Source organism: Orbicella franksi, chromosome 6, assembly GCF_964199315.1.
Source record: "Orbicella franksi chromosome 6, jaOrbFran1.1, whole genome shotgun sequence".
Taxonomy (NCBI): domain Eukaryota; kingdom Metazoa; phylum Cnidaria; class Anthozoa; order Scleractinia; family Merulinidae; genus Orbicella; species Orbicella franksi.
Window position 1 is genome coordinate 8,686,735 of NC_138150.1, and position 14,921 is coordinate 8,701,655.

A 14,921-nucleotide genomic window follows, 5' to 3' on the forward strand; every position below is an offset into this window, starting at 1 on the left:
TCAAAGTCAACTTATACGCTATTACATTTTTCAAAGGCATTTAATTTGCATCAAAAGCTAGAACATGTACAGGTAATCAACTCAGACAACTACATCTATTAACCTCGCTTTGCGATTTTTTTAAAACTTAACATGCCATGCATGATCACCGGAAAGCCCTCAACCTTACTTCATCCATTACTTTTCCATATGGATTGGTCATGGTGTAGTGAGCTTATACTTATTGACAATGAACAAAGCCTGTGGATTTGGATAATGAGAATCGTCCATTGTTACTAGCGTTGCATTCCTATTGCCGTCACTTCCCAGATACAGCGTGGAATAGGGTTTGCTTCTGAACATTGTCTGGCCCCAGTAATAGTCGGGTACAAAAATGGAACCGCTTGCTGGGGTCGACTAAAATGAAAGAAAAAACAGTAACAAAAATATTACAAGCTTAATGAGTAAGAGGTCATCACCCATGAAACATGAAAAGAGCAAAATACTGAGCAAGGACAAAAAACGAAATAAAAGTTCTAACCCCAGACATGTCAAAATCATGTACTATCCATGTCCTGCATGTCATACGCATCTTTATTGCAAAACGGATGAATTGTCAGAACAAATTTGGTCTTTTGGTCTTTCTTAAAATTAAGGCCTTAAAGTAAATTCCTATAAACGTTTTCAAGTTCGGTTAAGGTGCGCAGAAGCAACGTTATCGGTTCTAACTCCACTAAAAAAATCTTGGGAGTTGTGACGTCTCAAACTTTATCTCACTGGGGGAAGAGATGCACGGAGCAAGCCAGATTACAGTACCCTGGTTCAATAGTAGAACAACAAGACTTTTCCTAATCGTCGTCGCCTCAAGTGAAACGACTTTTTTTAAATTATAATTACTTACGCTGACAATGACTTCTTGACCTTCCCCCTTTGAAGTTATGTAGAGATAACCGTCTTCTGGTCCGTCGCCATTGTACACTAAATGAAACTCATTATCCCCTACCGATTTTGCTTGTATCATCGCTGAAAGAAAATACATGATATTTTCCATATTTAATTTTTTAGTGTTTCAAGTTATAGACATAACTTAGGTGTTGTTGGATGTAAATCAGGCCGGGCTGTTCAATGTCAAACAATCAGATTTTCTTACAATTTGAGCTAAATGAACGATGTCAGATCAACCAAATATAATTCACTAAAACAAAATAAAGAACACTGGCCCAGAACAATGACAGCTTAAGGTCTCTGAGAATGCATCAGTTGCTCACCTGTCAATCATTCTCCTAGTAATAATTGACAGAATACTTATAGTACTACACATCACAGTACTCTGCTGCCCCAATTTCATAGGAGAATGCATTAAGACTAACTGAAAAACAATCACTTCCAGTATGTTTATATATGGCAAAAATGTAGGATGAGTGACTTAGAATTCAAACACTGTCAATCATGTTGCAATGGTAACACAAAAACTTGAAGTTCAGGTGTATTTTTTACAATTCATAATTAGTTTAGGTTGGCCAAAAAGTAAATCTTTTATCGCGCAGACATAAATACAAGAAACATCAGGTGAAAAAATTAGGTAAGTAGCTCAAAACCTCTTGCAAATATTAACAAGGGTAGTTCCCTTGTCATGAAAGACATCATGAGGAATTCAAGTTAAAAGTTTCAAAAGTTAAAGCACGAAGTGTTTTCGTCAACATCATTAAAAACACTGAAGTTTCTGATAAGATGCTGTCTTAAGAAATAAATAAAAACAAAACTGTGATATGTGAGTCATTAACATGTCCATTTGTTGCATTAGAAGGCCCCAGCCTCATATGCGATCCCTTCTCCCTGAATACAAGTTTCCTGAATCGTCACAGCAACCCTCTTTGTAGCTCGCGTTTTCCTTTTGAATAGTTCCGATGATCTTTTTTCAGCTTTCTTTACTTGTTGAATGTCTCTTTTCTGACTGGCTTACATAGTTTGCACTCCCCCCCCCCCCCACCCCCTCTCTTTTTTTTTATTCCAGAGAGTTCCATGACCCTGTGCTTGGCTTTTGCACCAGAGCAGAAATGCAATGTTGCAAAGATCGCTGTCATTTCTACATGCTTTCATCCGAGCCACCTATGCTTAGGGCATCGTATCAAACCGAGGAATTGACAGATTTATTTGGGTTTTGAGTGTGTCCTGCCAGACAACTTTTCAAAAGCGGACGTACACATGTTCCAAGTGTTCTACAAAGACAGGATCAAGATGGTGGCTCTGGTTTCCTAGTTCTCTTGCAAGAGCACCAAGAGTTTGATGGCAACTTACAGCTATGGTATAAGCCAGCTTTAATCTTCACCAGAAAAAGTAAAGAAGAGAGAAAAAACACCAGGGAAATAACTACTGGGGTTTTAAGAGTGCTTTGAGTTTAAAATTAAAATTCCTACGAATTTAACCAAAATTGACAAACATATCACTGTAATTCCGCCTTAAGCTCACCCAGGATTAGCGAGAGTTTTGATTTGAGCTTTGTAACTTTTCGGTAAGGTTTTCTGTTTCTATTGTTTTTCCTTCAGTTCTGAGTTTGAGTAATCTCAATCTATACAAAGGCTAAGCAGTCATAAACATATATACAAGATAAATCAACTGTTCGGTTAACTTTTAATCTCGGGTTTGCGTTAACCCGCCTTCGAGCAACCCGGCCCAGAGATAGAGAACTTACTTGTAGGGGTACAAGCCGAGTATAAAAGGCGAAAAGAAAAGGTGTTGGACTAACTGAAGAGTGAAAGAAAGTGAAAGAAAGACTGAATTTTCTTTAAACTTCTAAAGATACCCGAGCACTGATCCCCGGGAGCAATACTATCAATGTTATGCAGGATGAATTTATTTGCTCAGTAGGCCAGATCGGGTTTTGTTAATGCTACCTGGTCTCAGCTCCGTTCTCGCAGCTTCTCAGCGCAAAACTGAGTGTTCCAAAAAATTTACTCACTATCGCTGCTAGGAAAGCCACCACTGCAAGTTACTTTCTGGCCAACTTTCTGCATCAAGCCGTTACTGACAGGGTTCCAGAAGCGATAAGGGACATCTTTCTTGATGGTGTGAGGTTTCAAATCAGGAGGGGTTGGTCCCTGTGATTCCGTTACCAGACACCAAGGAATCACAACGTGACATGGATGGAAATGAGAAGAGCCATCCTCTGCATGGCAATTGCTGTGTACCTGCAATTTCACAAGTACATAAGACACAAAGCAACGTATTTCAACGCCTCTTCGAACTACCTAGAGGGATTTTCTAAGATTTTTTACGATAAAATCCAAAGGACGTGCATTCGTTAGCTGGGTCCAGAAAATCACATTGTGCCACCACCAGCCAGCCTCTTCAGACCTATACCTGTGTTCCTGCAAATTTACAAGTAAGGCACAAAGTATTGCATTGCAACGTTTCTTCAAAACACTTAGAGGGATTTTCTAAGATCTTTTACGGTAATAGTTCTTTAAACTGTAACGTGTTGTCCTTAAATCCATTGTAAATTGTGTTCCGAGAGTTTACCCCACATCTGATCTGACACTTGCCTGTAGCCAGCTTCTAGTTTTTTTTGTTTTTTGTTTTTTTTTTCGTGGATAGCTCTCACTTTGTTGTTGTTGTTGTTGTTCTCTCTTTGTTGTTGTTATTCTGATATGAGTTCGATAATTTCTTTTCCTGTGTGCGAAAGAGTACCATCAATAGAATTGCTAAATTGGCAGAGGACTCGAATTACACTCTTAATCAATGTTCATTTATTCCGAGAATCTATCCATTGCCAGAGCAGTTCACCTTCAATGCGTTGAAGTGCGAACAAATACAAAAAGTAATCACTTCCATGGCGAGTAGTAAAGCCCCTGGGATCGATAAAATTCCAATCCGTGTCATTAAAGATTGTTTACCTGCTATTTTGCCATCGTTAACGTCTATTATTAACGCTACCTTTGAGTTTGACTCGTTCCCTTTGGCCTGGAAAACAGCTGAAGTGACCCCGATACCCAAGGTTGGAGATCACGACATTCCGAACAATAACAGACCGATTTCACTACTCCCTGTCCTTTCTAAAGTCTGTGAGCGCGTCGCTCACGATCAGTTTACGTCCTATCTGCTCTCGAGATGCCGTTTATCATCCAAACAAAGCGGAAATAAACAGTGGCATTCAACGGAAACGTCTGTCATTCAAACAACCGACGAATCCTAAATGCCACTGACAAAAAGAAACTAACTGCAGTTGTCCTTCTTGATTTAACTAAAGCTTTCGACAGTATTGATCATCGAATACATCTCGCTAAGTTACAGGACATTGGTGAGTCCAGATCTGCGACAGAATGGTTCGGCAGTTACTTAACCTCGCGATACCAAGCTAGTCAAGCTGTGCGAATAAATGCAACTTTGTCAACCAAACTACCTGTTAGCTCTGGCGTTCCACAAGGGAGCATCCTTGGTCCATTACCCTTTAACATCTGTGTTAATGACCTCCCTTCTGTTTGAGAAAATTGTTCGTCGCAGTGTTACGTTGACGATACCAAACTGCTCGTGTCATTTCAACTCCACGATCAGAACGAAGCGATAGCAAAGATGAATAAGGACTTGCTAAGTATTCGGAATTGGTGCTTTAATAATCAGCTTTTACTTAACCCAGATAAAACGAAACTAGTCATATTCGGCAGCTGGCAATTGACTGCTAAGGTTATTGACTTAAGGCTATTTCTATTGGGGAAGGAGCTCGAGCCGTCAAGGCTGCAAGAGACCTTGGAGTCACACTGGACTCTAATTTAACCTTTAATGAGCATATTGTTTCCATTGTATCCTCATGTATGTCACGATTAGGCCAAATTAATCACGTTAAGCATATTTTTGATAAACACGCCTTGATTATTATTTTAAATGCCCTAGTTTTTAGTAAATTATTCTATTGCTCTTCTGTTTGGAGCAATACTACTCAAGCTAATTTGGACAAGCTCCAAGCAGTTCAGAATTTCGCTTGTCGCATTTTGTGCGTCGCTAAAAAAATTCGATCACATAACTTCTTTGCTAAAAGACTTGCGCTGGCTACCAGTCAGGCAACAACTTTATTTCCGTTTTGCTGTTCTGGTTTTCAAGTGCGTGACGGGATGTGCACCAGATTATTTGACATCTAAGCTCGTCAGAAGATCCGCCGTCTCGACAAGGACTACCAGGAACTCTCAACTTTTGAACATACCATTCTTCCGCACTGCTAGCGGTCAAAGGACTTTTCAATATAGAGCGACCTCTCTGTGGAATGAGTTGCAGCCTGAACTTAAACTTTGTCCATCCGTGACGGATTTCAAGCGCCTGCTCAGGCGTAAGCTTCTTGATGATGGTTTTATTTAATTTTTATTCAACATTTGTCTTCTTTTTAAGTTATCATTGTTATGTGTTTGGCTTTCTGTGTTTTTAAATTTTGTAATGTAACATTGACTCTGAAAAGCCCCGTGGGGACGAGCCAATAAAGTATGTATGTATGTATGTATGTATGTATGTGTGTGTGTGTGTGTGTATGTATGTATGTATGTATGTATTTATGTATTCTCAAACTAATCGAATGCCTGATAGAGACTAATCTGACAGATATACACGGCAACCAATTCTTCCTAACGTGGCATATCTAAGAGAGAGGGGAGGGACTGTTTGCCGGAAGAGGGAGGTATATCAAAATAATTTTGCTTTTAATAGATGGCCCTCGGTTTGCTCTAAAAAGGCCTATTTTGTGTTGGCCATGACGTCATGTGACGTCATTAAATTAGCCACTATGGATCTTGGCCTTCATTAGAAAATAGCGCAAACTGACGGATGATTAACCCATCCCCGCATTGAAGCAAGAGAAAACTTAAGAAAAATAAGAATTTAGTCAAAAAAGCCAAAAATTGGCTGGCATCTTAATGTCAAATGACAGATAAACAGCTGACACATCAAAATCTTTGTTTCAGCATACACAGAATAAATCTCCTATTTCAAAATCCTGAGGAAAACTCTTTGGGAAGGGTTTCAGACACCGTACACCCGAGCCAGTTAAAATGTCGACATGCATGGATTATCAGCCGTATCCTAAATGCATGAGACTGCTCTTGATTGAGGCCTTACATGAGGGGCCCTAAGACATCAAGTTACTAAGCGCTATTTATCGCCAAATAACTCACCTGTTTTTCTTTTGTTGCAAAAGTTATCGCCTTTATTTGGGCATTTTCCTCTAGTTGTTGGTTGTTTCCAAGGTCTACGTAATCTTTAAAGGTTTCATCAAGTACTTGGAATTTGACATTCGCAGGTGAGATATCATCTGCCAACACATCAGAGAACTCCGAGAGGAAAAGTGAACGCAATTCCTTGACTTCCACGCCTTTCTCGTAGCTCATGATGCGCTTGGAGTCACCGAAGGTCACATGCACCTTCTTTGATTCCTTGGACGCAATCGTCAAATGTCGCACTGTGAAATAAATAACTTATTTTAGAATTTCGATCAAGTACTGGAAACTTGCTGATATTCATTTGACACATCCAGCAGCTCAGAGATACCCACGATGTCACCTTTCTCATTGTCATTTAATGTTCCTGTTGACATATTCTAGAGGCAAGGACCGGGTCTCACTTAAGCGATCTCAAATGTTTTCAAATTTTTGGCCAATTTCAAATTTTGGCAGTGGTTGCATCGAAATACCAACACATTTTTTTGATGGACATAATCGTTGGTCACAAACTGTCTAACTTTTTTCGTTTGAGTGGCTGCCGCTTACATTATTTGCGCTGGCTTTCATATTTGCGATCGAAGGAGAGTTGTCTCTCTGAGGTCATTTGTTCGCGATATTACCGCCAGTAACCACACCGAGGGTACGAGACAAAATTACAAAATTAAACGCCACAGTAGAGCACTTATGTGCTTGTGACGTCAGTGTCTGGCTTAAATCTGGCCGATTTTGATGCAATGTTCGCAGCAAAATGATCTTGTAAAGATTTATTTATTCTGAGAAAGCATAAAACTGTATGCGATTTTTGCAACCTGAAACAGATCAATAGCTTTCAAATGACACATCATACTTGGGTATAGGCTGTATTAATTAAATTTGCCACGGCAATTGAAGACTAGAAGGGTAAATAATAGCGGCTCTCATCCATTCATGAATATCTGCAAAAAGGAGTCAGATGGACCAAGTTGAAAAAAAATTGGCCCGCTATCGATATCGCCGCGCCAAACTGGACTAGCCGATCAAAACGTCAAGCATAAAACATGATTGAGCACGGCAGTTATACACAACTTAAGCAGGGCATTGGTTTGAATCCTGTTAAAATCTGAATTGTTTTCAGGCTTAGTATCTTTCTCCGCATTTCAATTATATAATATTTCATCTATTCACTTGTAAATTAAGTTATTTTCCCGCCGTAATTTTATCCAGACATGTTTTAAGAATATGACAGTTCAATGATTAAAAAACAAAGTTGCTTGCTTTGCCAAAATTTGGAAGCCTCAGAGACAGCACTTAGGCTTTTTTTAACATTGGCGGAATTTTGGCAATCCGCAAAAATTTGGCAATTTTTCGAAACTGGGGGTTGCACTTATTTTACGTTACTTGTTGACAGATTTATCAGGTATAATTACAAACAAAATAGGCGCTCTAATGTTTAAAATTGGAGTAGGAACTGTTGAACATCTATTACCATGAACACATTACTTTTACCACAGTTAAAATATCTTTAAAACGCGCTTGCTTGTTTGTTTGTTTGTTTGTTTGTTTGTTTCTTTCTATCTTTTGTTTTGTTTTGCTTTGTTTTGTTTTGTTTTTTTCTTTTTTGCTATTTTTGTTTCTCTCTCTCTCTCTCTCTCTCTCTCTCTCACTCTCACTCTGTCTCTCTGTCTCTCTCTCTTTCTTGTTTTGTTTTGTTTTTTTCTTTTTGTTTTTGTTTGTTTGTTTGTTTGTTTTTGTTTTTGTATTTTTGCTCATTAGGAACTTGGTGGTATTACTGGTATATATTTCACAGACCTCCCAGAGTTTGAAACAGGAAATGGTTCACAAAAGCCAATATGGCAGGAAGTTGATAGAAGCGCGCTATAACCAATTCAGCGTTTACATGTAGTAAAACTTAAAACGGTCTCAGTTACTGTTTCTGTGATCTGGCTGGCTAAAGATTACCCTCGCCAGAGGAGACGCATTTTACACCAGACGAACGCAGATTAAGGTCTCAAAAATATTATTCATTCTGTTATCCCATTAAACTATTTTTAATATCATTCTTACTGAATTCCATTTTCTCGGGAAAGACGCCAGCCATATCTACATCAGCCTAATTACATCACTCCCCCATTCATGATATATCGAACAATTTCCCTTGCCCACTAACGTTTCTATAACTCAACTGATTGACAGACAGCTGGAGATATAATTTATATTCCATCGTCTGTTTCCTTCCGTATTTCCTGTCTTTCCAAGAAGCTAAGAACTTCCACTACCCCAGATTGTACATCGATACAAGTTCGATAACCATTCCTTAACATTATTCTTTGCTATATAAATAAAGGTCGGCAACTAAGGGTCAAATTTTTCCCATTGTCACACTACGGAAACAAAATTGCTGTGCGAACTCAAGTTGCTGGTCATCGATGACACTGCCAACCGTTAACATGCTATTCCTCGGGCGTGTTTAAAATACTAAATGGCGAGGTGGCACTTCGATTAGCCTAAATAGAGCGTAGGTTAGCCTAGATATCACCGACTCGACAGTGGTTAACTCTCAATAATAGTAAGGTTGCCCTTAAAGACACCCGTAGCCCACATTGACTCTCACTCGCAGTGCCAAATCGTCATGTCGCCATTTTATGTTTTAAACACGCCCCTATTGATCTATTCATTGTGTTATGACAGACATGCATACTGTACTTATATAGGTAGCTGTTCCTATGTGCTGTATATATCAGCAAAGCCTTGATCCAACATCACATATCGGCGATCAATACTGCAATGTCTAGATAATTCTGAAAATAAACTGTATAGCTGTCAGCATTTTTGGCCATCTTAACTTCCAGCGAGCTTCACTGGAAGGGCCGGCAGAATGGTAATTGTCATAGCTGAATTGACTGACACACAGCTGGGGAACTAGAAGTACTGGAGATAATTATTCCATCGTTCGTTTCCTTTCGTATTTCCTATCTTTCCAAGAAGCTTAGAAACTTCCGCTTACCTATATTGCTTAGGCGCGCTTAAAACACGAAATGGCGAAGTGTTGAAATGGCACCTCGATTAGCACAAATAGCGCTCCGGTTAGCCTAAATAGCTTGCAGGTTAAAGCCTAAATATCACTGAATCGACAGTGGTTAGCTCTCAATGCTAGTAGGGTTGCCTTACAAACACCCGTAGCCCACATTGACTTTCTCTCGCAGTGCCATGTCGTCATGTCGCCATTCTGGCATGCTTTAAAGTTGTTTTCGGCGAGAAAGCATTAATTAGTGTATACAGGCAAAGCTGAGAATAGACCATTTTACAGTTGTCTGCTCAGTGACCTGGCCTTTGTATGGCAGCGAGGCTAGAGTTGACCTTGTTTTGATACAGACCTCACTGCTTTTGTTGTGTAAAACAAGTTGTTCTGATGCTAACTAGGTGCATTTACATGACAAAAGCAGTGAGGTCTGTATCAAAACAAGGTCAACTCTAGCCTCGCTGTCATACAAAGGCCAGCTCACTGAGCAGACAACTGTAAAATGGTCTATTGATTTCGTGATGTGGTCGCAGATGTATGACAAATGCAGCGAAATTTTATTTGTCTTCGTCTTGGATCCGGTGTCGGATCATACAGGTAAGCTAAATTCAAAAGTATTTATGTTAACCGCCATATATTTTGTCGATTAAGCCTAGTTTGCTCTTTACGTGAGTACAGTTGCCTTCCCGGGTGGGCGACGAATCCAACTGCTTAGCCGCATAATTTATTGTCACTCTTAACAACTTCATGATCGGAGCGTATATTTGTATACCTCATTCACCTCCCAATCAGTAAAATTCTTTGCCAAGTATCTTAATGATACAGAATCAGAAAGATTGTGTGAATTTTTTGCTCTTTTGTCGCGGCGTTCTGCTTTCAAAAGGGAGGCCGCAGTCATGATAAGTTATATTGGTCACCGTTGCTACTGTTGTGTTTTGTTTAAATAAACTTGCTCGCGAAATACTTGAAACAACTGAACCAAATCATTGCCCCTATAATCCACACTATCCCATTAACTGACTGCAGTAGATATCTGGAGTTTTAGCAAACCACGACGGCGACGGCAACGAGAACGTCACCAAACAAAAGGTTTAATGAGCAGAACCATTGTTCTGCACGTGTGTTTGCCGTCCTCTGCAAAGCAACAACGTGAACGTATTTTGGAGAACGTGAACCGCAATGGCTGATTTTTCGTGTCTTCCTTTTGATTTGAACGCTGTCATTACATATTTAGCCTGAGCAGGGTTTTAGACCAATATGCGTACTGAACAGATCTAGTACACAGTTGGGGCATTCGAGGGTAAAATATAAATACTGTTCTTTTTTTACAAGGCGTCGTCCTTGGCGCCGCCGTCGACATTGCTAAAACTCCCTTATGACTCACCTGGAACGATTTGACGAATCAAAGTACGGGTAAACGATATGCTAGCTCTCTTAGCAACACTGAAACTGGTCATTTTTCGTTGTTATATTCGCGATGATCATCAAATATACTGTTCCAAGTGCTATACAGTATACGATGAAATCGGTGATGTAAATTATAGATGCAGGATTAAAATGCCCCCGATCAATATGCATTGGCACCCAAGCAATCCAAACAATTAGGTCCCTCCCTCAAAGTGTCTTTTTAAGTCTTTTGTTTTTCCAGATGGAATTTCTTTTTTCCTTGTTTTAAGCTTTGATTAATGTTTTCAAGTTTGTCATATGTACGCTGCCAACGATAAATAGTTCAATCATGCCAATATGGCTTAAAACAATTAATCTAGTTTTGTTGTCACATTGAAAAACAAATCGTGGTTTCCTGCTTGAAATGTCAGTCGCGTTATTTATTCCCACTTATAAGTAAAAGTCACAAATTAAGGGGCTTTTTCCTGCACAGCAACCGTTTAATCACCATCTTAATTCTTTGCTCAATATTAATACATTCTAAAGTTCATTCAGCGAGCGGTCTCCGGTGTGGCGGTACAGAGACGGGGGAGGATAGGGGGGTGGGGGGGGGGGACGGGAAGAAGGTTGGATTTTAGATGCTTTTCGGAAAATTTGGGCATGTGAAGTTTGATCTGTCCCCGGCTACAAGGTGCAAGACAAGACAAGACGATGTTCTGCTTGTTTTTCGTTTTGTTTGTTTGTTTTGGTTTCAGTTGTGAATGCTCTGAGAGATATCAAAACATTAAATTCACACCACTACTAAAGCGAGATCACAATCATTCTCGCCCCTTTCACTTGACAGTCTCTCACTCTCAGGATGACAGTAGACAATTACTGGTTTAGGGCAACTGTGCCAACCGCAAGGGTCATAAATAAGGTATCCAATTTTTGGCCTGGTCATAAATAGGGTAACGAAAATGTCAGATTTTGCTCAAAAATACTGTAAGGGTTTTGGGAAGCAGGACACACACAGGGGAGTAAACCCCCTCCCCCCCCCCCCATCCCCGCCTTCCCCCCAACCCGGCCCGTAAGACAGCAGCATTGAAGTAACATCATTGATGAGTTCAATAACAAAAACACATACTTCGTTTCCAGTGGCAAAATAGACGACTTAATGTAGCTTTTTACTCCTTTAATTAAGGACACAAATAACGGCATCGTTCAAAATAATGTATGACTCAACAAAATTCAATAGACGTAACATTTGCAGCTGAATAAATAATTGTCATTAACTGTGCAGGTGGAAAACATTCGGCAAACAGACGGAATTCAATGCTAATTCGCTCAGCTAATGAACTTGTTTAACAGAGTAATATTACTTGGACCTAGTGGCAGAAAAATAGAAACCAAAATTACAAAAAATTCAGAGCCAGTTGCGTGTTAAAGTACTGAAAGCAAAAGTGTAACTGAATAACTTAGAGATGTTTGACAGGAAAATATAAAATTAACATTATTGCAACCTATATATTGGATTATGTTTATCCTAGCAATTGCGAAGGTTATCTTTCAAAATGGTATCGAAAGTTTTAGTTCGTCTTCCTGTTTATGCATTTGACGTCACAAACAGGAAAAAAAACAGGTCAGCGGAAGATACAAGAATACCCTTTGCGACATTAAGATTAGCTGTCGTGGGCGCCTGAATTTCTAACAAAGGTTTAAAGTCGATGAAAATTAAAAATGTCCGAGGAAAACAAACATTGACGTGAAGCTGCTCTAATATTAGAAGTTTGTTACCGAATAATCTTTAAACATGACGACAGGTCAAGTTACGAATTTCCCATCTCCTGACAAAACATTGATCCGGTTTATTCTACAGAGGTATTGCGGGAGTGATAGAGTATTTCATCCCATTCCACAGGCCAGAGACGATAGAGACATCTCCGAAAAGCTCCATAAAAACTTTCATTGCAGCTGTGTTTTCAAAGGTGATTTTATGTATTTATCTTCCTACTTGTAGAATAATGTGCATTTAACGCTCGAATTAATTATTCATAATAATCTCAATTACTTAATGAGTGTCATTCTGTTTATAAACAGTTGCTTTGCGGGAGAGAATATAGTTCTGGACACGATCGACACGAAGAAAGGACAGAAAAACATCAGCTTACAAGGACAGCAAGGTAAGCTTGGGTTTAGGGTTAGGGTTAAGTTTCGGCTTGATTTGATTTTAAATAAATGCTTTTTTTATTGGAAAATGAAAATAAATCCGGCTTAGAAAAGCGCCACGTTTGTTACATAATATCTGCTCAATATATTTTTGCCATATCTGCTAACCACAGATAAAAATATTTTCAACTTTGTCAAAGCTTTGATGAGGTCAACACGGGATGCAAATCTCAAAATAAGCTCAGTATACGGACGTCAACCTGTTCTTACCGCAACAAAAAACATTTATTTGTCGAACAAATCAACAAAATGTCAAAGTCGAAGGCTTTTGATACGAAGTACTTGAGATATGGCAATAATTCAAGTTACATAATTGAATTTTTTTCTTTTTTCTTTTTGGACCCAAGGTGGAAGGGCGCTTATCCACTCAAAGAGAATTTTGCTTCCAATTGGGTTTATTATCTGGTGGGCCGGCTCACCGTTTATAGCCTTAATGGCGCAAACGACACATTTAGACACGTTTGGTTATGATTGTAGCTTGCCACTTTGAATAATTAAAAAGTGGCCCTGAAACGAAAAAAGGGAAGTGTCGCCGATATAGGGATAATATATTTGACGACATAAACAAACTTGCCGCAGTAAGAAAAACCGACATCAATTCTATCATAGACAAAATGCTGCACGTAGGTTGGCTTCAGATCCCTTGAAAATTCTGATCTTTCTCCCTTGTTTCTATTAATAAATTCAATTGTTTCCTGATGAAGTTCCCTTTAATAGTAGAGATATCCCTTGTTCTTTCAAGTTAATTGTTCCCTTGGAAATAAAGAATATCATGTTACTTTGTTTCCCAAAACCCCTGGGAGGCCAGGGGCCTCCTAGGTTGCTTAGGTTGCACGTTAGAAGCAGCCTTTACTTTCTACCAGACAAGACATGGTTCGTAGATCAGTGATTGAGCGGACCGTGGAAGTCAAAAAGGTACTTCAGCAAACCCAAGATTCGGAAACAAGGCTTATTGACCTTGATGTTAATTGTGCGCCTTCTCTAGATTTCTCATATTAAACTACGCTTTTCACACTGATGCGTGTTTCATGGTAGGCCAGGCAAATGATGCAAGAAACAGCTCGTCTGTTGTTACTGAGTTGCTCCTTGGTAGTTCTTTATGGAATTCCTGTCACCAGCAGCTGCACTGCAATGGAAAACCAGCATTTAAGTAAGTAGAGATAATCACGTTTCCGTTGAACCACTCAAACAGCGCCATTCTGTAGTTTGAAATGCATAATTCTAGACATATTCGGCTCGTAGTAGAAAGACCGACGACAAGACTGTAAAATTTATTGGGTGAAAAAATAAAATCATTTAAATGAAATGAGAGTAGTAAAAACCTATTTTAAACATTGTCCGGTAAATAGTTCAGCTCCAAAGGAAAAACGGATAAAGCTAATATTTAAGACAAGAGGAAAATAACTATAATTATTAAATTCTCAACCTCGGATAATGCAATTATAGCTTTCTGATTGGTTCACTAGATCTCGGTTACCAGCCATTATACCTGCGTTTGACCTTATATGGAAATGAATGCGGCAAATGTCGTGCAGCATAAATTTTTTCCCGGGAAGCCAAGTTTCGTCGACAGAAAAAAAAAATGATGAAAAAAGCAGATTTGGTGAGCTATCCACGGAAGAAGTACAAGAAATCATGGACAAGGCTGTCCCAGAAACAACAAAAAAAGCCACAAAGTTCGGGATGAGATTATTTAACGGTACGTACCCGTTAATTTTCAATTAAAAGTTGCAAAATTTCAAATACGACCGTCGAGATTTTACGCATTCATGAAGGTTACGTAACAACAACAACAATATTTAACTTAATGTTACAGAATGGCTTGCTAGTCCTGGTGGCACGACATTTTCAAAACCAATACAAGAAATGTCAAAAGAAGAGCTGAACGTTTGTTTGAAGTGCTTTTACACGTCAGCGAGGAAGAAAGATGGCACATATTATAAGAGTTCATCCACGAAATCCATAAGAGCCGCCATTGATCGTTTTCTTCGCTCGCCGCCACATAACAAACCGTTTTCCGTAATCTCTGACCCCGCTTTCACTGAGGCAAATAAAGTTTTGGACGCTTTCGTGAAAGACCTAAGGAAAACGGGTAAAATAGCTGGCGTCGTTCACAAAAAAGCAATCTCGAAAGAGCAGGTGAAGAAACTATT

The 14,921-nt window shown here is 39.2% G+C and overlaps 3 protein-coding genes across 11 annotated transcripts in view; 2 read left to right on the top strand and 1 right to left on the bottom strand.

Moving 5' to 3' along the window:
• Window positions 1-21: 21 nt before the first annotated feature.
• On the bottom strand, window positions 22-11,589 carry LOC145491136 (uncharacterized). Of its 2 annotated transcripts, none has more exons than XM_081470288.1 (5): window positions 10,559-11,589; window positions 6,132-6,415; window positions 2,939-3,167; window positions 881-1,002; window positions 22-396 (listed from the first exon to the last, which is right to left on the bottom strand). In XM_081470288.1, the coding sequence occupies exons 1-5, from the start codon at window positions 10,629-10,631 to the stop codon at window positions 199-201; spliced, it is 906 nt and encodes a 301-aa protein (XP_081326414.1). In that variant the 5' UTR covers window positions 10,632-11,589; the 3' UTR covers window positions 22-198. The 2 variants fall into 2 exon arrangements, with proteins under 2 accessions (XP_081326414.1, XP_081326415.1); XM_081470289.1 differs by lacking the exon at window positions 10,559-11,589 and adding an exon at window positions 8,859-9,445.
• LOC145491121 (protein amalgam-like) overlaps window positions 9,684-14,921 on the top strand; it is a 16,483-nt gene continuing 11,245 nt past the window's right edge. For 5 of the 8 annotated variants that reach the window (XM_081470267.1, XM_081470274.1, XM_081470271.1 and 2 more), the window contains exons 1-4: window positions 9,684-9,771; window positions 12,419-12,527; window positions 12,640-12,722; window positions 13,804-13,918. In XM_081470267.1, coding sequence (XP_081326393.1) covers window positions 13,813-13,918 — 106 coding nt within the window. In that variant the 5' untranslated portion in view covers window positions 9,684-9,771; window positions 12,419-12,527; window positions 12,640-12,722; window positions 13,804-13,812. Of the gene's footprint in view, window positions 9,772-12,043; window positions 12,528-12,639; window positions 13,919-14,921 lie in introns of those variants that run through there. The other 3 variants (XM_081470270.1, XM_081470268.1, XM_081470269.1) reach the window with 3 other exon arrangements.
• The window catches only part of LOC145491129 (uncharacterized), a 2,343-nt gene continuing 1,589 nt past the window's right edge, over window positions 14,168-14,921 (top strand). Inside the window, exon 1 of the mRNA XM_081470279.1 lies at window positions 14,168-14,921. This exon is cut by the window's right edge and continues 1,589 nt beyond it. Coding sequence (XP_081326405.1) covers window positions 14,635-14,921 — 287 coding nt within the window. The 5' untranslated portion in view covers window positions 14,168-14,634.